This window comes from Aegilops tauschii, chromosome 6, assembly GCF_002575655.3.
Source record: "Aegilops tauschii subsp. strangulata cultivar AL8/78 chromosome 6, Aet v6.0, whole genome shotgun sequence".
Taxonomy (NCBI): Eukaryota; Viridiplantae; Streptophyta; class Magnoliopsida; order Poales; family Poaceae; genus Aegilops; species Aegilops tauschii.
In genome coordinates, this window is record NC_053040.3 from 251,768,961 (window position 1) to 251,793,933 (window position 24,973).

A 24,973-nucleotide genomic window follows, 5' to 3' on the forward strand; every position below is an offset into this window, starting at 1 on the left:
ACGCTAGCCCTGTAGACCAACACTATTTTCCCACGCACTTTGTCCTCACTCGTGTGCACTCGGGGTCAACTTCCAGTCGGTCACCCATCCTCAAGTTGCTCCGAAAAGAAGGAATTCCTTGTTGATTAGTCTATCAATTCTATTAACCCGGATGTTATGTACACCCCCCTGAAACGATCCGCCATACTCGTCGGCCCCGCAGGAACGGCTGGCCCAACAGGAACGTCCCCCTAGCACATGTCTATGAGCGTGAATGCCAACATACACATGTGCACATGCCGTGTGCCATGATGGGCCACAGGCGCCATGTACATGTCTGCGCATTGACCCGCATGCCCGTGTAACCACGAGGGTCGGCTCTGATACCATTTGTAGCAACTCAACCACAACCATCGGTTCTCAGCCGTTACGCCTGGCGGGATCTAGAATCCCCCCTCCCCGCACAGACCAACACTAGTCTCCTATGCGCACTTTGTCGTCACTTGTGTGCACCTAGGATCAACTTCCCAGTTGGTCACTCATCCTCAAATTGCTCCAAGCCAGCTTTGAGGCTCTTTGAGAAGAAGGAATTTCTATTGATATGGGTAGTCTATGAATGAATCATATTAACCCAAATGTTATAAAGGTCGTCATCACCATATTAAGGGGCAAGGCTGGTAACATTGAAGGTTGCTTACCGAGTACTTATCCATGAATAAGTCGGCCTTGTAGGTGTTGTGTCGATCTGTTGGCTGACCCGAATGGACCATGGGCATAAGGAAGTAGCTTGGACATGCGCTCTTCTAGGAACAAGGCCGCACGATTGTAACACCATTGACTTGTTGGTGTTGACCTTGTCGGTGTGTTGTTAGACTTGGTGCTTAGTGGCGAGCCTTGTTTTCCAGTGCATTGTCTTTAAGAACTCGACATGTGTACTTGCATCCATGTTGGTGTGCTCTTGTAGACGTAGCGGGAGAATGTTCGATGGAGAAAGAGCGTTGAAGCCATAGACATCAAACGATGACTTGAGTGTCGTTGAGTGTTGAGTGCAGATTTAGGCAGGCTCGACGATGGGCAAGCAATTCTCTTACTATTGAAAAATTCTTCTTGATGAGCACTCGGAGGGTGGATTAGGTGCAGTTGACCACCTCAGTTTGTGGATGATATGGCAAGCATCGGTATGGCGAGCTTGAAGCACAATGTTTTCGAAAAGTAACTAAGGAACTTGAAGACGTGGTTGGAGAATGGATTTGGGTACACCATGGAGTCGCAAAATTTGTTAAAAAGCAATGTAGGAGCATGTGAAGCATGGTAGCTCGTGTTGCAAGGAATGAAATGCGCCATTTTAGAGAATATCAACTACCACAAAGGTGAAATCCTTTCCATCTCTAGTTCTAGCCAACCCAATCACAAAGTCCCAAGGTGCATGTGAAATAGGCAAAGTTGTATAAAGATCACGGGAGAGAGCTATAGACTTCTCTTTGCGATATGTCGTGCACCGACAGACAAAGCGCCCAACATCTCAAAACATCACTGGACAAACGAACTTGTTGACGAGCATAGTTTGTGTCTTGCCGTGACGAAAATGTCCCATGAGTCCACCATGTGACTCCTGCAAAAAAGAAGCAAACACAACAAACTCTCTAGAACACAAAGTTTGTTAGCGCACATAGGATATTCATTGTTCATATAGTAACTCGCCTAACAAGTGCCTTCGTCGCAATGAGCGTAAGGCTTACTAAAGAGAGGGTCAAACCCAATGACATTAAGCTCAAGCTTTTGAAACAACATGACTCTGTGGGAAAGAGCATCTGCTACTACATTATAGCTGATACATGATGACATAGGGAAAGTATTCAATGTATTCAAACTCCTTAAGTCAAAGATAGTGATGCCAAACTTGTAACACACACACACACACAAGAGCATACAATTCCTTATCATAGATGGGATAGTCTAATTCTCTTTCGTTGATGAGCGTAAGCTTAGTAACGCAAGGGTCAAATCCAATGACATCAAGCTCAAGCTTTTGAAACAACATAACTCTGCGGGAGGGTCAAATCCAATAACATCAAGCTCAAGCTTTTGAAACAACATAACAAAGCGGAAAAAAGCATCCGCTACTACATTATACTCCCTCCGTTTCATAATGTAGTGCATATATATATATATATATTATTTTTTTTGAAAAGTCAAACCTCACAAACTTTGACCAAGTTTAAGGGAAAAATATGTACATCTAGAATGCCAAACATATATCATTAGATTCATCACAAACTTTGACCAAGTTTAAGGAGAGGGGGGGGGTAATCCCAAGGTGCTGGATAACTACGTTTCACGGGGCACTGATCATTTTCTTGCTTGCAAAGACCCTGATTATCAGAAAAGCTTGTGGAATGTGCTATCATCTGTGAGTCGCTAAAAGCTGATTGTGAAGTGAGTATGCAGGTGCATTGGTACTATCTTTTGATTATGATTGTCAATGCTTGTAGATTATGATGGAGCCAAACTTGGAAGATTCTGATATCGAGCCTGCTCCCAAGCTCATCGAGGTGTTTCTACAGAACTGCAAAGGTCATGTAGATCAATGGGTTGAGCCTTACCTCTGGCTTACAATTGATCGGTTGCGCCGCTCAGAAACCATATTTGAAATGTCTCCTTGTACAAGTGGTAAGACACAATACGAAAAAAAGTGCCTCCATCCGTTGCAAGGTTTAGGGCGTATTTTGATTGATTAGGACGATGCTTTGACCAGCAATTACTCCTTTAATACGTGCTATACAAATTCATCGTAAGTACTTTTGTGTCTGATCTAATGCCATCAATTTGTGTCGCATAAATTTCACATAAATTGCATACCGGTGGAGTAATTGTTGGTCAAAGCCTTGTCCTAACCAATCAATATACGCGTTACCTTTTGCAACAGAGGGAGTACAAATTTACTAGTCAGCCAAGAGCCCTGGTTGTTGTACTGATTTTCTATATTTTGCTTAATTTTATGGTTTTCAATTATTTATTCTCTTTTAAGTCTACTGTTTTGTAACACTGACAAGTCTATTTGGATGTGCTGAGATGGCCTGGAATCCCCATCAGTGAATGTGGATGAGGTGGGATCCTGGGTCACCAAGACTAGCAATTGAGGCCTAGCTTGGATGTGCAATAGCCATTTGCTAGTGTGGCATGTAAACATACTTCTTGAGTTAGTATTTTTAAGAAAAATGGAAAAAGCTGCATCCTACTTTAGAATTGGGTAGCATTTACAATTGTCATTTACTATTAGTCATGTTATTGGAAAAAAGTAAAAGATCCTAACTTGAACTGTATTCCCTCCGGGCCGGTATATTTGTCGGGCACATGATTTTAGGTCTTTGATTTAACTAATAAAACATGTAAAATATGCCACAAAACTTATATGGTTAGAAACTATATTTGACAACGAATCTAAAGATATTTTTTATAAAATATAATACAAGTTTCCCTAGTTAAATTGAAGACCTAAAAATCCTTGCCCGACTAATATACCGGCCCGGAGGGAGTATAATTTGTTTATGTATAGCAGTTGGGTTTAGTGTCATTGGTAACCGTCCACTGGCTTGTTACCGTTGTTGTCTGCTTAGAACTTTTAAGGTGTGACGTGACTGGACTGTTGTTTAGGTCTTTTATGTATGTTCACCTAATGGTGAATGATCTTTTAAAGTTTTTCTATATCAATGTGGTTCAGTAAAACATACAATCAATCTAAGAAGCACCGATATGGCGATATCATTGCTTTTAAGGCGTCTTGCCGTAGACGCTTAGGCGACACTTTAGGCGATAAGGCGCCCTGGCATCGCCTTACAAATATGCCCGCTTTAGGTGCTTAGGCTTCGCCTAGGGCGCTCACCTTAGGTCGCCTTACCGCCTTATAAACAATGGCGATATGGATATGGGGACACAGGATAAGACAATTTCTAGAAACAGCCGTCATTGTTCCAAATATCGGCCAGTTAATCAGCATCTCGGTCAATTAATTGCTACTCGGTGGGTCGCCGAATAGCAGATTAACTGATTTATCGGCCGACTGATTTATTCGCCTATTTATCCCTACTCAGCACCTGACGGATATGCTACCAGTTACCGATATCCTGAACATTGTTAGCCTTACAGTTATTATATAAAAATAATTAATAAATGCCATGTAATAAAGATAAAATAATTAAATGCATGAGATGTGATCCTGGGTCACCGAGACTAGCAATTGAGGCCTCTTTTCAAGTCCTGAATGATCACCAATGTCCTCAATCCTCATGGTGTTTGCAAAATACATCACATGCTAGCATTAGAATTTGAAATAGACATAACACTCGAGCATGAAAAATTTGAGAACAGTAAGAAGTTGGCCTGTAGCTTGCTTACCTAATGAATATATACTTTCTAGCTTCCCAACTTCCAGTTTCAAGTTTCCAATATGGTATGTGGTCGCCATGTGCAAAATATCATGTTATTTTGGTCAAAGTTTGAGATTAGACGCACCTTCATTTTCTTCTCTTGCTAGTTCATCCATGATCTCTTACTATTAAGTACTAGTCTTCAGTTGAGAGAGAATAAGTTGAATTATATAATGGTTTCTTATGTTGTATTTTGGCCTGTCTTTAATAATTTTTCTTATAGATTATTAAAAAGAAATCATCTTATTTAGCTCGGAACTTGTTGAGGATATAGACCTTAGAGTCACCCGCCAGGAGGGGCCGGGTTACTCATAATGGTCATCGCCAGAAGCCCGGCGTCAAGCAAGAAGACGGTGGGTCAAAGATGAGCTTAAGACCCGGATATGGCTTAAGGCCCGTAGTTACAATCATGGTAGAACTTGTAGTGTAAGGCAAGAATAGTTGAGAGTCCGAGCCGGACACTCTTATGAGCCGGCCGGGACTTTGAGAGTTGCTGGGCGTCAGCCTCCCTATATAAAGGGACGACCCGGCAGCGGTTTAGGGACAAGGAAGATCTCGTCGAGAGCCAGGCATAGCAATTAAGCTCCCTGGTCATCAAAACCCTAATCAATACCACCTCAACTGGACGTAGGCTTTTACCTTCACCGTAAGGGGCCGAACCAGTATAACCCTCGTGTTCCTTGTCCCGTTAACCCCTTCAAGCTTCCTAGCGGCGATGGCTCCACGACTAAGTCCTAGCTTGAGGACATCTGCCGTGACAATTCCACGACAGTTGGTGCCCACCGTGGGGCCAGCGCATGGTGGATTTGAGTTCTTGAAGGGCAACTTCGAAGGGCTCAAGGGATACGCCGTGGGCCGGATGACCAAGAGTCGTCGCGGCAAGCTCTACATCGACGATGCAAACTGGGGTCCCGACGCCGGCTCAATTGAGTACGGGTACCGGGTCCCCTTCGGCGGAATTCATGTTTTCATTGGAAGATTGGTGAGCCGGGCCCTGAGCCGGATCTCTGCGCCGATCTCATCGAGACGGCTCAGCGCGCACGACCCGCCCGGGCCCGGCCTGCCTTAAAGCATGCTTTTGTGGGATGTATCCATGGAGGGCTCTCTGATCGATCTGGATCTGGTGATGAGACGGCCGCCGGCCCTGATGACGAGTCGTCCACAGATGAGTCAAACTCGTATCAACTTCAAGATGGCAGACTCATGGGTTGTTCCGATGGTGATAGTATTCCGGACCCGTTTGAGCCGCCAAGTCAGGTTGGAGTCTTTATGGCCGGTGCACAGCCTGTTCAGAACCCTGCTGCTGGAGCGGGAAACCCGGTGCCCTCTCCGGCTCAGGTGCTGATGGATCTCACGGACAAGATGACGGCCCTGTTAACTGCCGCGGTTGACCCGGCGGATCAAGCTCAGCATGATGCGGAGGTGGCGCAATTAAAGTTAGATCTAGTGAAAGCTAAGGAGGACCTGGCAGCGGAAGGGATCAGGATGGCTGCGGAGAGGGCGGCTCTCGACGCCCAAACACAATTGATCCAGGCGCAGTCTTTCCGGCTCACGATGGATCAGAACGCGTCCAATGAGGTCATGAGAAGGAGGCATCAGAAGGTCCAATCTCGGCTCCCTCCGGTTTACGATCCACGAAACCTCTTCAACACGCCAGGTGCAGGGTCTAGTAACCCGCCAGGGGTCATAGTGCCCGGGTCTGGGACCCCTATTCAGCCACAAGTGATGGGGCCTCCCAGGTGCCCCCTGCCCCGCCTCAGTACGTGTCAATACCATCGGGTCATTATGCCAACCCGCTGGAGAACATGGTCGCCGCGGCAGCACGGCTGGCGGCTCTCCCAATTGACGGCGACTCTCCGACGGCTATTGAAACCCGCCGGGTCAGGGAACTCCTTCAGACAGCACTGGCGCAACAAGAGGCGTACTCCTACAGCCGGGACAGGATCCACTCGACCCCTCGTCCAGGCCGGAGCCCGAGTTATAGCAGACACATGGTCTCAGCGACCGGCTCAAGTAACGTCCGACGCCATGACCCGCCCCCTGGCCATGGCCCGGCTCATAACGGAGCCTTTCATGCAGCAGACCAAGACAGAGTGCGGCAAGAGGCGGAGTAGGTGCCTCAGTTGACGGCTTACCAGATTCCCCCGGCTTACCCAACGACGTCTGTCGACGTGGGTATCCCCACCAGGACTGGGGGTGTCCCTTGTTTAGTACCAGCTATCCGCAATGAACGTCTACCCAAGGACTTCAAAGGCCCTAGGAAGGTGCCTAATTACACGGCTGACTTACAACCCGCAGCCTGGATCGAGAGTTACGAGATGGCCATGGAACTGCTGGAGGTCAGTGAGGCGGCAATGGCCAAGTACTTCACCATGATGTTAGATGGGACTGCCCGCACTTGGTTGAAAGGGCTACCACCGAATTCCATCGGGTCTTGGACTGAGCTGAAAGCCCGGTTCATCCAAAACTTCAAGGATACCTGTAGGCAGTCTATGTCAATTGTGGATTTGACTAACTGTAAGCAGCAGGAGGGTGAATCCACGACACATTAGGTTCGCCGGGTCAAGGAGATCATACATTCATCAGATAAGATGGATGCCGGCTCTGCAGTCTTAATGTTGGAGCAGAATTGTCGTTTCGTGCCCCTGAAGATGAAACTCGGACGGCTTAAGCGCAACTGCAATGATATGGGTACACTGATGGCGGCTCTTGTCAAGTACGCCGATTCTGATGGTACCAAGGACCCCGCTTTAGATGATGAAAGGACAGGGAAGGGAAAGAAGAATGGCAATGGCAAGGGTCCTCAGCATAACCCGGGGAATCAAGGAGGTGGCAAGCGCAAGGCCGATGGCAGCCTAGAGTTTGTAGCCAACGCTAGCTCACAAGGTAATAACCAGCGACGCAAGGGGAGGCCCCCTCCCCGAGCCGGCGGGTCAGGCCCGACGCTGGAGCAGCTGTTGAATGAGCCTTGTCCAAGGCATGGCTCTAGAGAGAAGCCAACTACCCATCTATGGAAGGATTGTGCAATCATGAAGGCCTTTAAAAATTACAATGGCCCGGGCGGCGGCTGAGGCGCCGGCGGTTTTCATGGCCCGGGCGGCGGCTCAAATTCTAATCCTTAGAACGGTCAAGGGGGCTTTAATCAACAGTCTGGCCAGGGTCATCAACAGCAGCAGGGGGGTTATCAGACCAATCCAAAGCAGCTTAGCGGTGGACAGTATCATGTGTTTATCACCAGTCTGTGTAAGCGAGATCAGAAGCTTCATAAGAGGGCTGTGAATGCTGTTGAGCCGGCGGTTCCACGCTACTTGCGGTGGTCTGAGCAGCCTATAGTGTGGAGTAGGGAGGATCACCCTCCCCGGGTGGATAATCCGGGTCACTTGGCCTTGGTGGTGGCTCCTCAGGTGGGAGGATATAAGTTCACTAAGGTGCTCATGGATGGAGGCAGCAGCATCAACATCCTCTATTATGAACCGTTCCGTCGTATGGGGTTGATTGATAAGAACCTCAGCCAGTCAAACACTATTTTCCACGGTGTGGTACCTGGTAAGTCGGCTTATCCAGTCGGCAAGATCGAGTTGGAAGTGGCCTTTGGAGATGAGCACAGCTACAGGGTGGAAAAATTGACCTTTGAGGTGGTCAAGATAAGAAGTCCGTACCATGCCATATTTGGGCGGCCGGCTTACGCCAAGTTCATGGCACGGCCGTGTTACGTGTATTTACAGCTCAAGATGCCGGGTCATAATGGGACCATTACGGTTCATGGAAGCCGGAAGGTGGCCTTGGAGTGTGAGGAAGGCGATGCAGCTTATGCAGAATCTGTTTGTGCAACAGAGGAGTTAAAGTTTTACAAGGACAACGTTGACCCAACAGATATGACCTCTCTGAAAAAGCCGACTACGGAGCATGAGCCGGCAATGAAATTCAAGTCGGCTGATGAGACTAAACTTGTTGATTTCGTTCCAGGAGATTCATCTCAGCAGTTTAGCATCAGTGCCAATCTGGATCCAAAATAGGAAAGCGCGTTCATCGAGTTCATCCGTGAGAATAGGGACATCTTCGCATGGAAACCTTCTGACATGCCAGGTGTACCTAGAGAACTCGCTGAGCACACTCTCAATGTTGATCCGAAATTTAAGCCGGTCAGGCAGTTCCTTCGGCGGTTCAATGAGGAGAGGCGGAAAGCTATTGGTGAAGAGGTGGCCCGGCTCTTGGCGGCCGGGTTTATTGTTGAAGTCTTTCACCCAGAGTGGTTAGCTAACCCGGTCTTCGTACTCAAGAAGAACGGCACTTGGCGGATGTGTGTGGACTACACGGGCTTAAACAAGGCGTGTCCGGCTGATCCTTTTGCCCTTCCCCGTATTGACCAAATTATTGATGCTACGGCAGGTTGTGCGCACTTAAGTTTCTTGGATGCTTATTCCGGTTATCATCAGATCAAAATGGCAGTTAAGGACCAGGAGAAGACGGCGTTCATCACTCCCTTTGGAGCCTTCTGCTATGTATCTATGCCCTTTGGACTCAAGTGTGCATAGGCGACTTATCAGCGTTGCGTGCAGAACTGTCTTCATAACCAGATTGGGCGCAATGTTCATGCTTATGTGGACGATATTGTGGTTAAATCTATAAAGGAGGAAACCCTGATAGATGATTTGAGGGAAACCTTTGATAATCTCCGGGTTTACAAGATGATGCTTAACCCGGCCAAGTGTGTTTTTGGTGTTCCTGCAGGCAAACTCTTGGGTTTCTTGGTTTCTGACAGAGGCATTGAAGCTAACCCGGAGAAGATCAAGGCCATCACCTCCCTGGGTAAGCCGGCGTGTATAAATGATGTTCAGCGCTTGGCGGGTCGCATCGCTGCTTTAAGCCGGTTTATAAGCCGTTTGGGTGAGAAGGCCATGCCGTTATATCAGTTGATGAAGAAAACTGATAACTTTGTCTGGAATGATGCAGCTAATACTGCCTTTGAGGATTTGAAGAAGCAGCTGGCAGAGCCCCCAGTCCTTGCTGCTCCGGTTGATAAGGAGCCCTTATTACTATATGTGGCGGCGAACACACGAGCTGTCAGTGTGGCTGTGGTGGTGGAGCGCAAGGAAGAGGGTAAGGAGCATCCGGTTCAGCGGCCGGTTTATTATGTCAGCGAAGTGCTCATCGAGTCCAAACAGCGGTATCCACATTGGCAGAAGCTTGTTTATGGTGTGTTCATGGCGAGCCGGAAGCTTAAGCATTATTTCCAGGGTCATCCCATCACTGTGGTTAGTTCGGCTCCTCTTGGTGATATCATTCAAAACAGAGAGGCCACAGGCAGAGTAGCTAAGTGGGCCATAGAGCTCGGACCTCATGGTCTCAAATACGTGCCACGCACTGCTGTTAAATCTCAGGCCTTGGTGGATTTCATCAATGATTGGACAGAGTCACAAGTGCCCGAGCAAAAGCCGGATAACACATATTGGACTATTCACTTTGATGGGTCCCGGCAGTTGGAGGGCTCGAGGGCTGGAGTCGTATTGGCTTCCCCTAAGGGTGATGAGTTCCATTATGTGCTACAATTGATGTTTCCTTGTACCAACAACGCATCTGAGTACGAGGCCTTGCTCCACGGTCTTCGGATGGCTAAGGAGATGAGCTTGAGCCGGGTAAGGTGTTTCGGTGACTCAGACTTGGTGGCTCAACAAGTATCAGGCAAGTGGGACTCTAAGGACCCTCTCATGGCGGCTTATCGCCGCGAAGTTGATGCCATTGCTGGGCACTTTCAGGGCTACCAAGTAGAGCACATTGATCGCAGGAAGAACGAGGCGGCTGATGCCCTAAGCCGGCTGGGCTCTCAGCAAAAGCCGGTGCCGCCTAATACTTTCCTGGATGTCCTGTATAACCCTTCTGTTAAGTTGCCTACAGAGGAAGACTTGGCTGTCCCTGACCCGGAGGCACGACTGGTGGCGGCTCTCCACATCATACCGGACCGGACAATGCCCTATCTGGCTTACATGACCCGGGGAGAGTTGTCTGAGGATGAAACTTTGGCCAGACAAATAACCCGGCGGGCTAAGTCAATGATTGTTATCAATGGCGAGTTGCATCACCGCAGTGTTACGGGAGCATTCCAGCGTTGTGTCTCCCCTGAGGAAGGTCAAGAGATCTTGCGTGAGATTCATGAAGGGGATTGTGGCCATCACGCCGGCTCAAAATCTCTTGTGGCCAAGGCTTTTCGTCATGGTTTTTATTGGCTGACGGCTCATGCTGATGCGGAGGACTTGGTCAGTAAATGTGATGGTTGCCAAAGGTTCTCACGACGGGCTCATGTGCCGGCTCAGGAGCTGAGGATGATCCCAATTACTTGGCCCTTTGCGGTCTGGGGGCTTGATATGGTTGGGCCTTTTAAAAGGTCCAAGGATAAGAAGAGCCATCTCTTGGTGGCAGTTGACAAATTTACCAAGTGGGTTGAAGCGGAGCCAGTTAGCAAGTGTGATGCAGCCACGGCGGTTCAATTTATGAAAAAGGTGATTTTTCGCTTTGGCTTTCCGCACAGCATTATAACTGACAATGGCACCAATCTATCCAAAGGCGCCATGGAAAAATTTTGTCAACGAGAGCATATCCGACTTGATGTTTCCTCGGTGGCTCATCCTCAATCCAATGGTCAAGCTGAGAGAGCTAATCAGGAGATTCTGAAGGGCATCAAGCCCCGGCTTTTGGTCCCTTTGCAACGGACGCCGGGTTGTGGGTGGAGGAGTTGCCCTCCGTGTTATGGAGCATCAACACTACTCCTAACAGGTCTACAGGTTTTACGCCTTTCTTCATGGTTTATGGGGCAGAAGCAGTCCTCCCTAGTGACATCCGTCATGACTCGCCTCGAGTGGCGGCTTATGTTGAGGCGGATAATGAGCAGGCGCGCCAAGATGCTCTTGACTTGTTGGACGAACAGCGTGATGTGGCAGCAGCCCGCTCAGCGATTTACCAACAAGACCTGCGCCGTTATCATAGTCGCCGGGTTAAATCCCGGGTCTTCCAGGAAGGCGATCTCGTGCTCCGGCTCATCCAAGATCAAACAGATGCGCACAAGCTATCCCCGCATTGGGAAGGGCCCTTTGTGGTCAGCAAGAATTTGCACAACGGGTCATATTACCTCATTGACATTCGGGAGCACAAAGATTCACGTAAGTCGGAGGAAGAGACCCGTCGGCCGTGGAACATAGCTCAGCTTCGGCCTTACTACACTTGAGCCACCGGCTCTCATAATGTACATATTTCTCTCAGCCATGTATATAGTATGATAAGCAATAAAGCAGGACCTCTGTCCTTTTTTCTCCTCCAAATGTGCACGTGTTGTTTTCATTGCAAGATTACATGATAACTTGAAGGAGGATCCGGCTTATGATTGTATTCGAATCTAGCCGTCGGTAATAAGGTCACTTGGGGGCTTCCTGTTCAAACATAGGTCGTATTCGAATCAAAGAGAACATAGCTGTCGATACCCATTTGATTGGCAAAGTGCCGAGCTCATTGGGGAGTTTTCTTTGGTCATATTTGAATCTTAGTTTAACCCCTTTGGGAGCCGACGTGGATCGTATTCGAATCAGCGTCGTTAAACAAATCTTAAAATCACTTGGGGGCTTCCTGTTCAAACATGGGTCGTATTCGAACCAAAGAGAACATAGCTGTCGGTGCCCTCTTGATTGGCATCGCCACACCCACTGGGGGCTATATGATCGCATTCGAATCTTAGCATAACCCCTTTGGGACGGGTCTCTGGTCGTATTCGAACTGGAAGCCCCTAAGTTTTTCTGACTTGTAGCAAGTTCTTCTGATTATGTCAAGTATGCACGGCCGGGTCGCACTTTGCCGGCTTAACTTTGATTTGCAGTACTAGTCGAACACAGTTGGCGTTATTAAGACTGGTAAACCGGAACTGAGGTACCAACCTCATAGCCCGGGTTATCTAAGCCGACAGTGTGCTTGCAGGCTGGTAAGTGTGTTGTTACGATTATATCAAGGACATCATTGAGGGCCAGTCTTTGGTGAATCATATTCCGGGTTATAGGCATAAGACTATGATTCTCCATGCGGTAAGCCGCCTCGAGACTTGTGATTTGTCTTTTCATGCAGGGTAGTTAAAGACAACTATTTCAGCTTAAGGAATATGACTGATCAACTGTAACCCGGAGACATATAAGGAAGCAACTTTCATAAGGATTCAGCGTTCAGCACGTGCACGATGGCCCGGCACAGTTAAAGTGTTGACCCTATTCTATTACAAGACTCGTTGAGTCCAAAAGGGTGAAGCATTGTTTCACATAAATCGTCTACAGAGTTACGACGCTTGCTGGGTTGAAGTCTCCGGCTCATCCCTCTCTTCTCCTCCGGCTGTTCCCAAGGTCTGGAAAGTCGACGACTTCCAGTCGATGCCGCTCAGAGCTTCGAATTGAGCTTCCTCGTCAATTAATCCCGCCGGGTCAATCTCCGGGGCGAAGGTGTGCTTGCGAGTCGGCGGGATTAAGTTGAGGGCCTCATAGCGCGGAGTGGGGATCCTCTGATTCTCTGCATCGTAGCCCGGCTGATACTTAGTCAGATCTGTATCATTGCCAATCAGAGTGGCCATCGGGCGTACGATCTTCACGCAAGCTGCGAAGTCCTTCTGGTCGAAGGCGGTGCCGTCTTCCTTCAAACTGGGGTAGCCCAGAGCGATGTCCGCCGGGTCTAGCTCTGGAAGGAACGCCTTAGCCCGGCTTAGAGCCGCTATGGCTCCGGCTCTTGCAGAGGCCCGTCGCAGCTCTTGGATGCGTTGAGGAAGAACGGCGAGCCGGCGAAGAACCTCAGCCAGGTGAGTCGGCACCTCGTTGGATAGGGCCACCACAGCCAGAGCACGCTGTGACCCGGTGTAGAGTTGCTCCACCAGGGTGTACACGGCTTTAAGCTTGGTTACCACGCTTTGGTTGAGGTTGGCGCTTCTGGGACCTGTTTAACAAAATAAGATAAGCCGCCGACAAGGATGAGTTATGAGATATACAGATTCTAAACTTGATGAAAGCTGGTGAGATGATTTACCGAAGATTGCGGCAACCATCTGGGACACTTGGCGCTTTAAGCCGGAGAGTTCGGCGGTCTTCTCTGAGAGAGCCTTCTCCGCCTGTTCGGCCCGGCTCACCAGAGTGGCCTTCTCTTCGGCCCAGGCTCTCCGTTCAACATCAAAGTCTGTCTTCAGCTTTTCTTGCGCAACAATGCTGGACACAAATTTGGCGTTTGCTTTCCGGGTCTCCGTCTCTTGCGTCTTCAGACGGGTCTTGAGATCAGCGATGTCAGCTTCAAACTTCTTGCCAGCAGCCTGCATAATTTCCGGGTTATAGCATGAACAATTACTATGCAAATTTAAAAGTCCCAAGCGTTTTCCAAGCAAAGACACTTGGCACTTGGGGGCTAATGCGTATCGAACGTTCCTATCTACAAATTTCCGGTTCATGGAAGTAAGCCGGAACTTAAGTCTACAACATATTCAATCATAAGTGGGGGCTAGCATGGTAAAGGTAACTATGCAGTAAGTAAGAAGACAGAAGAGTGATACCTCAGACTTCTGCTGAATCTGGTTCACCATGGCGATCTCTAAGTCCCGGCTCTTGTGCACTTGGTTGATATAGCCGGAGATGACCTCTCCGATGCTCAGATTGGCATAATCGGTGAGGTCCAGATTGGCCCGGTGGCGCCCTAACAACTCCTCCTTAGCGGAGCACTTGGCCAGCGCAGTAGGTCTCCCCGGCTCAACATATTCCGTCCGGGTGATTACTACATCTGGGTCATCTGCTGGTTGAGCCGAGCTGGAGGCCTCCGGGTTAGCAGAAGCTTCTACTATGGGCTTGTTGGTTGGAGCAGCGGCCTCAGGAGCAGAGGCAGCTGGCGGTTCTTGAGCGGCTATCTCCGGCTCAGGCAAGTCCGGCTCATCGGCCGGCTTGTTCTTCTTCGCCCTTTTGCTGAGTTTTGCTTGGGCACTGAAAAGACAGAAAGGTTAAGCACAAAAGTGTAAGTAAAGACAAAATACAACATGAGGTGATCATCATTACCCGGGCACGGTCTTGAAAGCCGGCAGATTCGACTGCATAGAGTCGCCAGAAGAGGGGGAAGTTTCCTGATAATTTGAGTCAGAAGAGTTGAGCGGTTGACGTATAACACCTGCCAAAGGATGAAAAGAGTACAACTTTGAGATCACCTCGGTCCGGCGTTTCTTCGATGCGTCAGGTAACTCGGAGGAGAGGTCAGTGTCTTTGTTGGTCCGGGTGTGCCGCCGGTTTTCATGAACCTGTCGCTTCAGAATAAATTGAGGATCTTGATAAGCTAAAGGATGTGAAAAGCTTACTTTCCGGGTTACCCTTCGGACTTTCAGCCTTGGCAAGGGCTCCGAGTCGGAGGAAAGTGACATTACCTCTTGAACCACCGGGTTACTTGCGCCGGTGTCATCCTGTTGGTGAACAGTATTGGTAAGGTGGACAGAAATAAATAGCAGATATAACAAGAGCTTACAGGTTCAGGGGTTACCTCTGACTCGGAGCTGTCGCTTAATTGCATCAGCTCTGAAGCAGTAGGCCTACTTCCCTTCTTGCGGGGAGCGGCTTTCTTGGCGGCTTTCTTCGCCTTCCTGGCCTTCTTGGCCGCCTCGTGGTCATATTTGACCTTCCAGAATTTGTCATCGGCCTGAAAAATACAATGATGATTTCTTGAAGATTCAGATGAAGGTTATCTGCAGACGGAGATAAAATGTTCAAATCAGCGGCTTACTGCTGGGGCTGGGTTGATCTTGCAAAGGGGGCTAACCCGGTCCTCCCGCAGTCTGCCAAGCTCTCGTTCAAGAGAGCCTTGGTCATGTCCTCAGCAACATCTTCAGGAAGATCGTTGCGACTGTGTCTCTGGGGGTCATCTTTTCGGCCCGTGTATTCGCACATTAAGCCGGGGCGGCGGCTCAATGGGATCACCCGCCACGAGATCCAGACCCGGACCAGATCGATTCCGTTGAGACCATTGCCCAGGAGAGCCTTGATCTTGTTTATGGTGGGGAGCAGAGGTTGGCGCTCCGCCTGAGTCAACTTGTCAGACAGAGGGTGAGTTCGTTCCAGACGTGAAGGGCGAAAGCCGGGCAGTGGGCTCTCGTCAGCCGGCGACGTGTCTTGGCAATAGAACCACGTCTGGTTCCAGTCTTTTGGGTGACTCGGCGGCTCGGCGTAAGGGAAGAGGCAGTCTCTCCGTCGCTGAATGGAGATTCCGCCGAGTTCCAAACTTGGCCCGTTGGCGCACTCATTCTGGCGGTTCAGGTAGAAGAGCTCTCTGAAGAGCAGCAGGCTGGGCTCTTCTCCAAGATAAACCTCACAGAACACTTGGAAATTGCATATGTTGGACACCGAGTTGGGTCCTATATCTTGTGGCCGCAGGTCAAAGAAGTTCAGCACGTCTCTAAAAAACTTTGAGCCGGGCGGTGCGAAGCCCCGGCTCATGTGATCCGCAAAAATGACCACCTTCCCGTCCCTTGGCTGTGGTCTCTCCTCTGATGGGTCGGGGGCACGGTAGGACATGACGTCCTTCTTGGGCAGGTAACCTGACTTGACAAAATCCGCTAAAGTCTCGTTGGTGACATTGGACCTCATCCAATTGCAAGTGATGGAGGCTTTAGGAGCTTTGGGAGGCATGGTGAAAGTCGGCAGCCTATGATAAAAGGAAACGTCCGGTTTAATTATAAGCCGGAGGAAATTTATAGTTCAATGTTAAAGTGGCGGCTTATGAAGGGGACTAATGACATATATCTAAGTGCACCGGGTTATTTAAGCCGCCCGAAGTATTGAGAGTAATTCGATTGTCTACGGCCTTATCACAGATGAGCCGGAAATGTAAACCGCCATGACTCAATGAGTGCAGTTTTTTACTAAGTGTGGTGAAAACAAGTTTCACACATTGCAGTAAATAATTTGGATCAAAATGGTCGGTCAAAAGGAAAGTTTCTAGACTTAAAAAACAGACGCAGGGGAGTTCTTGAGCTCGAACGAGGCCTTTATGCAGTAAAAAGAGGTCTACTTGCATTTGAAATGAGTACTAAACGGCCGCCGCACTGGTTCTATACTATCCTAAGATCAAAAAGAGGCAGTAAAAAGGAAAACTACCAAAAACTCGCGGGCGGCGGCGAAGAACACAGAAGAAAAGGATGAATCTACTGCAGATCTGTTCTACGGGGCAGTCAGAACTTACAGGTGCTGGTGAGTCGCGGAGGTCGCCGCCGTTTTCTCTGGACACAACAGGTTGATGCAGCGGCCGGAGTTGGTGAGGAGGAGGAGACCCGCGGCGGCGACGGCAACAGAGCTTGAGCGGAGGAACAGTGGCGCGAGGAGGAAGAACGGGTGGCTGAAGGACCGACGGACCGGGCTATTTATAAGGACGAGCTCATAAGTGGGCGCGAGAAACGAGGAGACCACGGCGTGGTTATCTCCCCATGAAACGCCTCGATTTTCGGGATGGTAGTAAAGATAAGATCCGTTGCGGATTTGGTGGAGTAAAAAACGGACTTAATGGAAGATGACGTCACGGCGGATTACCCGGAGTCCAGAGAATGACGTCACGCCGGGTTATGGCCTTCACACAATTGTAAGCCGGAGGTTTTCTGTCAAAAGAATTGAAGATTGACATGAGCCGGCTCAAATCAATCTGGGGCCTAATGTTGAGGATATAGACCTTAGAGTCACCCGCCAGGAAGGGCCGGGTTACTCATAATGGTCATCGCCAGAAGCCCGGCGTCAAGCAAGAAGACGGTGGGCCAAAGATGGGCTTAAGACCCGGATATGGCTCCACGACTAAGTCCTAGCTTGAGGACATCTGCCGTGACAATTCCACGACAGAACTAGCTCGAAATTGACTCGAGATCGTTACAGCTGAGCACGAGCCACTTTCCACTGCTCGACCTCGAGCTTCGCTCAGTTTGAGCTCACTCGAATTTTAGTATAAGTTGAGTTGAGTCTAATACAACTTGTTCGAACTCGACTAGTTGGAGCCCTATTTCCAACAAGTCTCAATTCTCAAATGGCCGTAGACAAACAATGCAAAAGTCCACTAAGATATCATGATACTAGGAAGATACAGTTGCGTACTCAGCTATACTTATTTTTAAGATAAACTGTAAGGGAAAACCCAGTAACACATATGAACTCAAATTTGTGTCCGCAAGCACTTGAATGCAGTGTATACCCAGCTAGGCATTTACTTGATACACCGAGTTAACAGTTTTCAATGATATGAAGTTTTGACGTGGTTGAGATTCATTTTATAAAAAGAAGTTAATTTGTTCCTTCTCATGATATTTAGAACTTTCTAATCAACTTCAAATATCATTTCATAAACTGCTGGATTTAACTGATAGAAACTAATTGAGTATTAATTCTTCGTACCCCATTGTGGATTGACATGCTCCGTGCATCATTTGGGTGCATTGAATACTTCAGGCTGTACTAATGAGGTAGCTGTCATAACTTTCATTCATTAGGCGTGCCTATGTTATCTAAAGTTATTTCTATGACTCCGTCTACAGTTTATGTACCTCAGCAAGTTATGTGATTCTGGTTTCTATACTATTATTAATGAGAGTTCCAATGCACTCATAAATCAGTGATATTTTTTATGTATTATTTTTTCGTAGCGTGAAGTCATGTATTGTTCGTGTTGACAATGTGGATTGTTATGTACTCCCTCCGTCCTATAATATAAGAACGTTTTTGACGCCAATATAGTGTCAAAAACGTTCTTATATTATGGGACGGAGGGAGTATTAATTAGTCGTAGCGTGAAGTCATGGATTGCTCGTGTTGTCAATGAATTGTCTTCTTCCCTTGTGTAGATATATTACCTCGAGCGATGTTCATCTTACTCTGTTTTAGTTGTCTTCCTGAGATGATCGTATATTTTCGCATGTATATTCACATTAGTATGGTGCACATGCAAGGGTTTACTCACCAGAGACTGAAGCATATATGTTATGTATTACACACGTGACTAAGAACCTACATGTGCTACTTGCAGATTGCTAATGCGTTCTACTATAACCCTTCGTTGACACTCGCGACTTTACATAAACTTGGAGTTGCAACAGAAATTTTTAACCTTTGGTTTGGTATGTTACAACAAGTAAAAAATAATGGCATGCGAGCCAATTTTAGGAGATACAGCTTGTCCTAGTTTTTAAGTAGACTTGTTGGCCTAGGGTAAACTGAGATTGTTGTATTGCCCGTATTTGCAGAGAACATGATAAGAAGATTTGTTGCCTGGGGCTGACTTCACTTATTGGCCTTCCAGCAGATCATATTCCAGTAGAAGCTCTAGATGGCATTTTCAAAGCAACACTTGATCTCCTTGCTGCCTACAAAGATCAAATTGCAGGTGGCGTTATCATACGTTTTACTACATCTTGCTTGTTTGTGCGATTGATTTTGAAGATACCATTGCCGAGTAGCTTTGCTGTTGACACTTGTATTTGGATATCGTTGATGAAGTTCTTGCTCTAGATTGTAGTGAGTTTACACCTACTATGTGTACGTTTTAATTATGAATTTATCATATCAAGATTTTTGGCTACCATTTCACTTTTAACAACAGACTGGTCTTTCTTTTTTTATTTTGCATTATATGTTGATTATGTCATCTTGATCTTTTTAACTTTACTAGAATGTTTTTTGTGACTATTCTTCCGTTCAATAAGCAGAACCGAAGAAGCAAAATGAGGACGATGTTGATGATATGGATGGCTTTGACGCTGATGAAGATGATGAAGAAGTTGAATCAGACAAGGAGATGGGTCTTGACGATGAAGACGGCGATGAACTAAACAATCTTCATCTTCAGAGACTAGCTGCAGAGGTTTGTTGTGCAATCTTTGACTGCTAAAACTGCAAGAAGTTAAAAATACTTGCGAGGCTGGTATTTCAACTGGTAAAACTGGGACCATGATTTTTTTTTTGAGAAATCACCGGGGGGAGAGGATCCCCACCTGTATATATTACTCTATATTACTCAAGCATGACCATTAGGTCGAGTTGACAAGATTACACAAACCTCAAGGAGAAGTAAGCTAGCCAAGACTTGGCAGCTTCCTTATCCAGCGGATTTCTAAACCGGTGAGCAGTAAGGAAAGAGCGATCAATTCTTTCGAGGCAGCAGTAATAAGTCGGTTCGTGAGGTTTGAAAGTAGCTATCGATTTGATTTCAGCCAAGAAGGTTTCCTTTAGCGAACGTCAGGTAGGAGCATATATACATTGGTGACTACAAATGGGCATGGCAGTGCTAGAGAAGAATGGGTAGGAGTAAAACGTGTGATTTTTGTGTGAAAGTACTTAGCGAGTCTAAGTTGGAGGCCGAGAGCAGGCCACCGGCCGATCCAGTTGCGGGTAAAATGAGGAAACGATCGACGGAACGTGGGAGAAAAGATCGAATTTCTTGCATGTTTGGAGTGGCTAATTTTATTTCTTGCAAAAGTAATAAATGAGGCAAGGATGAATGATTCATCTAACACGAGCACAAACACCTGGAAGAAGTTGATAGTTGACCGGACTAGATCCTAGACTACGATGCCGAGGCCGGGGGTTCCAAACGCAGTAGACTTCTATGAATCACTTGCGAGCACTGCTGCCATTGAAGGCATCAAAGTTGGCCTCGTCAAAGGAGTCACACTCGAGGGCAAGCGTGCCATGAGTGAGCGGAGAGCCGGGGTCAGAGTCGACGTTGGACAGGCGAGCAGCAAGGATGGCATCATCCAGTGTAGGGCAGCTACAAAGAGCTCCATGCGCTTGGCCTTGGCGCGAGGCCTTTTCCTCCATGTTGACATGCTTGTAAGCTTGCCAAGGCGGTTGCTGCAGTGAACATGAAGCGCATCAAGAACACACTTGTTGCAGCCGCGTCCTCTACGAACATCCACCTCATGCACCACAGGAACATCTGAAGCCTACGCCACGGCGGAGGCATTAGTGGCACGCTCCAGGTCAAGACCATTATCATCCGAAGAGCTAGAGCTACCAGTGGAGCCCCCACTTGAGCTGCCCTCCTCGGAGAATGAAGAGAGGTCGTTCGGCTGATACACCACATCTTGCCGTGCTTGTGGAGCTTGACGACGAGAACGTCAAGGTTTGTCAGTTGGACCGTGACACTGTCGGGTCGGCACACACATTCTTTATGAGGGTGATGTGGGTGGGGTTTGGGCGGGCACTAGGTCCAAGAGTCAGCAACAGTGGGCGATGCGAACGTTGGTGGGGAGAGGTGGCTAGAGGCCTCGTAAACTGCACTTTATTCCCAACGGTGCCGCTGACGGGTAGGTTGATAGATGGGGCCACCGGGTAGTGTCCTTGTGGGTAACCAGTGTGGAGTGACGTGACGGGGAGGTTGGTAGATGGCGCCATCGGGTAGCGTCCTTGTGGTTAACCAGCTTGGAGTGCAGCAGGAAGATGTGCTGAGGTGGGCTGTGGAAGCTTGGTGGGGCCTGAGAGAGGTGCAGGAGTTCACCGGGTAGGGGGTAGGCAGAAGAAGACATAGTGGGGGCTTGGTCCACAAGCGAGCGGTGGTGGTAGAGGAGGCTAGCGGTAAGAAAGGGGAAGGGGGATGGTATTCAGGCGTTGGTGATGCGGGTGGGGGGTGGGCGGGCACTAGGTCCAAGAGTCAGCAATAGTGGGCGATGCAAACGTAGAAGTGGGGGGGTCTCGAAAAACTGCACTTTGAGGCCATGGCGATGGAAGGGCTACGAGTATCCTTTTGTGCCTCGTGCAGGTTGTTGGTCTTTGACAGGCCATGTTGATATGGGGTTGCATGGAGGAGAAGGAGATCAGAAGGCTGTCCGAGAGGATATTTTGCCGCTGCCGGTTGGATTTCGCAGGCATGCAGCGGAACATCAGCAGTTGGTGGCAGCATCGCGTTTGATGCGACAGGAGATAGCACGAGGTTGCATGGGAAGGGTTGGGCCATCCATGCAACACGTTGGGAGCAACAATAGATGTCATGGGGTTGCGTGGTAGGGTGCATTGGAAGGGGTTAGGCCACGCATGTAGGAAGCTAGACGGCGATGTAGGGGGAGATGGCGTGGGTGATTGCGTTGAGGTACAATTGCAGGAGGGGGGGGGGGTGGGCTCGGGTTGGGTCGTGGAGTGGCCATGTGAGTTGGGCTAGCGTCCAAGGATGGAGGATTGACAGTGAAACCAGCCAAAGTTCAGAATGGCAGAGATGGCATGGAAGATGATCTTAGATCGGATGGCCATGCCATGGGCTCGGGTTGAGTCGGGCCAGCTTCCCGAACATGGAGAACACATTTGAACTAGAAAAAAAGTGGTCCATGGCATCAGAGATTAATTTCACATTTGGTTTTACATCCTTAATAATTTTAAATGCTATCCAGATGGGTTTTCGTGGATTTTAAAAGGGTGGTTTGGGTTGGTGGTGACATCTGGGTGGTAATCATGCAAACTTAGGCTACGAAAGTGAACACCAGGACAAACACGGCGTACCTTAGGCCTGCATCCGAATTGTTGCTCGATCACTGAGGTTGAGGTGCCACATGCAGAGACTGAACCAATGCCGTCGAGTCGTTGGGACCGCTTAGTCGCTCGGCAGCTTGACCGAGAACCGGCGAGCTCGCAGTGGAGGTCGGGGAAGCTGTTGTAGAAGTGGGCGATGCAGGCACCATCGTCGGGGCTGCTTGATGCGGCGGTGGCATCGGCAAGCGTAGCAAGATGCCCAAACGCTGGAAATCACCAAAGCTGGTGATAAGTTGGGCAATCCCCTGGTTTGTGACGGTGAGGAGAAGCGGCACTCATCATCCATAGTGATGTTGTAGCTGTTGTAGTCTCCCTCAAAGAGAGGCGAGAATGAGAACCAAAACATTGCAGTCCAGCTTGAAGGGGAATTGAATGATAGGTGCTTCTCCGAGTTCATTGCACCAAAACAATCGGGGCTAGGTTAACGAATTGATGCCACTTTTATTTTTTATTTTTGCAAATCAGTACCGGTTTTCAGTCAAACAGTAACAAAGCACTTTATTCTTGTTTGAACCGTTTCTGACAACCGAACTGACCTGCAAAAATGGTTCTTACCATAATCAGGGCGTTTTGTTACCGTTCAACTGAAACCGGTACTGATCTGCAAAAGAGAACAAAAGTGGTACCAATTCGTTAACCTAGCCCTAATTGTGGTTCTTCTATGCAATCAACTCCGCGAGAGCGGAGGCGAAGCCACATAGGGAGGATGCGTTGGGCAAGCCGGCAAGGCATGTCATTGTAGAAGTCGGTGGTTAATGTAGATTGAGGTCGAGAAGATTTGAGAGAATTCACATCGCTTTGTGATGATGCACGTACAGGACATGTATACATGTTACAACCAACCTATACTTGCCCTGCATGATCATACCCATGTTTAAAAGGAAGGGATTCCAAGACTCGATCGAAAAGCTTTGAATGATGAAGTGGGAACAACACGGAATTGTTCAAGTGCCACCTTCTCTTGGATAAAAATGAATATCATGCTTGATGTGCTTTGTTCGACAATGATGAACAGGGTTGGCCGATAGTAGACGGCCAAGACATTATCACAAAGGACAACGGTGGCGGTGTTGATGGTGCAGTGGAACTCACCAAGAAGTTGCCGAAGTCAGCAACATTCTGCCTCGATACTTGATCGTGAAACGATAAGCTGCCGTTTGGAGGACCAAGACACCGAGGAGTCACCCGAGGTAGACACAACACCCCGATGTGGAGCAACGAGTGTCTAGACAGCCTGCCAATCGACGTAAGAATAGGCAGCGATGGCAGCGGAGGAGTGGCCACTGAGCTGAAGTCCATGCGCGGTGGTTCCACGAAGATAGCAAAGGAGCCGCTGATCAGTCCCTAATGAGCATCCCCAGGAGCATGCATGTGCAAATAGATCTGTTGAACTGCATAGGCAATGTCCGGGCGAGTCAAAGTAAGGTACCGAAGTGCCCCCAGCAATACTCCTGTAGGAAGTGGTATCAGATACAGGTTCTGCAGAGGCAGCAGGCTTACAGTTTGACATGGCAGCACGATCAAGGAGCTCTTCGGCATATCGTTCCTGTGACAAAAAGAAAAAAACCTGTAGCCGTTTGTCGATGTGCAACACCGAGGAAAAAATGTAAAGGGTCGAGGTCAGTCATCTTGAACTCGGAGCCGAGAGATGTGGTGAACTGGTGATGGCTCGAAGAAACTGTGCGGAGGATGCCGTGAGCACTATGTCATCCACGTAATGCAACAAGTAAGCCATGCCGGACCCGTGATGAAGCACGAAGATAAGTGTTTGAGGGGGTTGCAGTAAACCCAAGCCTCCGAAGAAAATCACCATGATGATTGGGCTCCAAAAATCATTCTTTAATTTTTGTTATCATTAGCTGTTTAGATTCATGGTTTCCATAGAAGTGTCAGATCATAATCTTTTCTTCAAGATGTATTTGTCTGATCAACTCTAAAGTTCTGAATTTTTTATTGACGCAGGCTAGAGGCTTCCAGCCAGCTGATGAAGATGATGATTCAGATGATGATTTCAGTGACGATGAGGAGCTGCAATCACCGATTGATGAGGTGGATCCGTTCGTTTTATTTGTTGAAAGTGTCAAAGGTGCAGTGGGCTTTTTACTATAGAATGCTACTTATTCACCTGAAATATCGGCTGAATTTCCTCACATTGCAACAGGTTTGCAAGCATCTGATCTGGCCAGGTTCCAGAACCTCGTGCAAACTCTTGATTTCCGATATCAGGCGCTTGCTAATGGCATAGGTCAATATGCTGAAGAAAGAAGAGTTGAGATCGAAAGAGAAAATTGGAGAAGGCAAATACACAGTGATGATTCATGAAGCATTTGTGCTCTAGCGCTTCCATTCAGTAGGTCTGTAGAAGTGACGGGTCAGTATCCTCTAATTTTGGCAATCACAGGTAATGAGTTTTGGAGCCTTATTCATGTACCTGTCAAGGCAAAGCCTGTTCTATCCTCGCGGGAGGCGATAGCAGCCTTCTTAGAGATTCGGTCATCGGAAGTCATTCTCCTGGTGGCCCTTTGTTGGGGGTCTCGGTTGTGCGAGCAGTGACACTAATTCGTCATGCTGCTCAGGCAAGTATATTTTGGTCGGAGCGTCTGTTAGAAACCCCTGTGGCATGGTCATCTCTGGGCCATGAGTTTTAAGGAAAGTTTGTTGTTAGTGTACATCTGGCTGCTTGTCTAGGCATTACATTTTTTTGGCAAAAATGTAATGGAATACTCATCTTCGTTGGTTTATTTAAAAGGGCAACCAATTTATTGTTTTAACTACTACATAAATTACATTTTACGGGTCAGTATCCTCCGATCATGCAACCACTATGGCTTTCGAAGAAGATGCAAAACTTCAGGATCGGCACTATGCAGATCAAGCCATCTCTATTAGCCGCATGTGGCCTTTAGGGGCCAGATTCCTTCGGAAGCTTCTCGACTTTTATTCTGTAATTTTTCCTGATTTTTTAGGCTCTGTAAAATTGATTCTTCTGAAAGTCCAAAACAAGTAGAAAACAACTCAAGTACTCACCCGGAGGGGGAGCGG

The 24,973-nt window shown here is 48.1% G+C and overlaps 1 protein-coding gene across 2 annotated transcripts in view; it reads left to right on the forward strand.

The window, feature by feature from the left end:
- The window catches only part of LOC109773390 (importin beta-like SAD2), a 28,181-nt gene extending 3,479 nt beyond the window's left edge, over nt 1-24,702 (forward strand). The window contains exons 2-6 of one of the 2 annotated variants that reach the window (XM_020332082.4): nt 2,472-2,649; nt 18,714-18,797; nt 19,120-19,274; nt 23,894-24,017; nt 24,093-24,702. In XM_020332082.4, coding sequence (XP_020187671.1) covers nt 2,472-2,649; nt 18,714-18,797; nt 19,120-19,274; nt 23,894-24,017; nt 24,093-24,253 — 702 coding nt within the window. In that variant the 3' untranslated portion in view covers nt 24,254-24,702. The remainder of the gene's footprint in view (nt 1-2,471; nt 2,650-18,713; nt 18,798-19,119; nt 19,275-23,893; nt 24,018-24,092) is intronic. The other variant, XM_020332083.4, reaches the window with a different exon arrangement.
- Nucleotides 24,703-24,973: the final 271 nt, after the last annotated feature.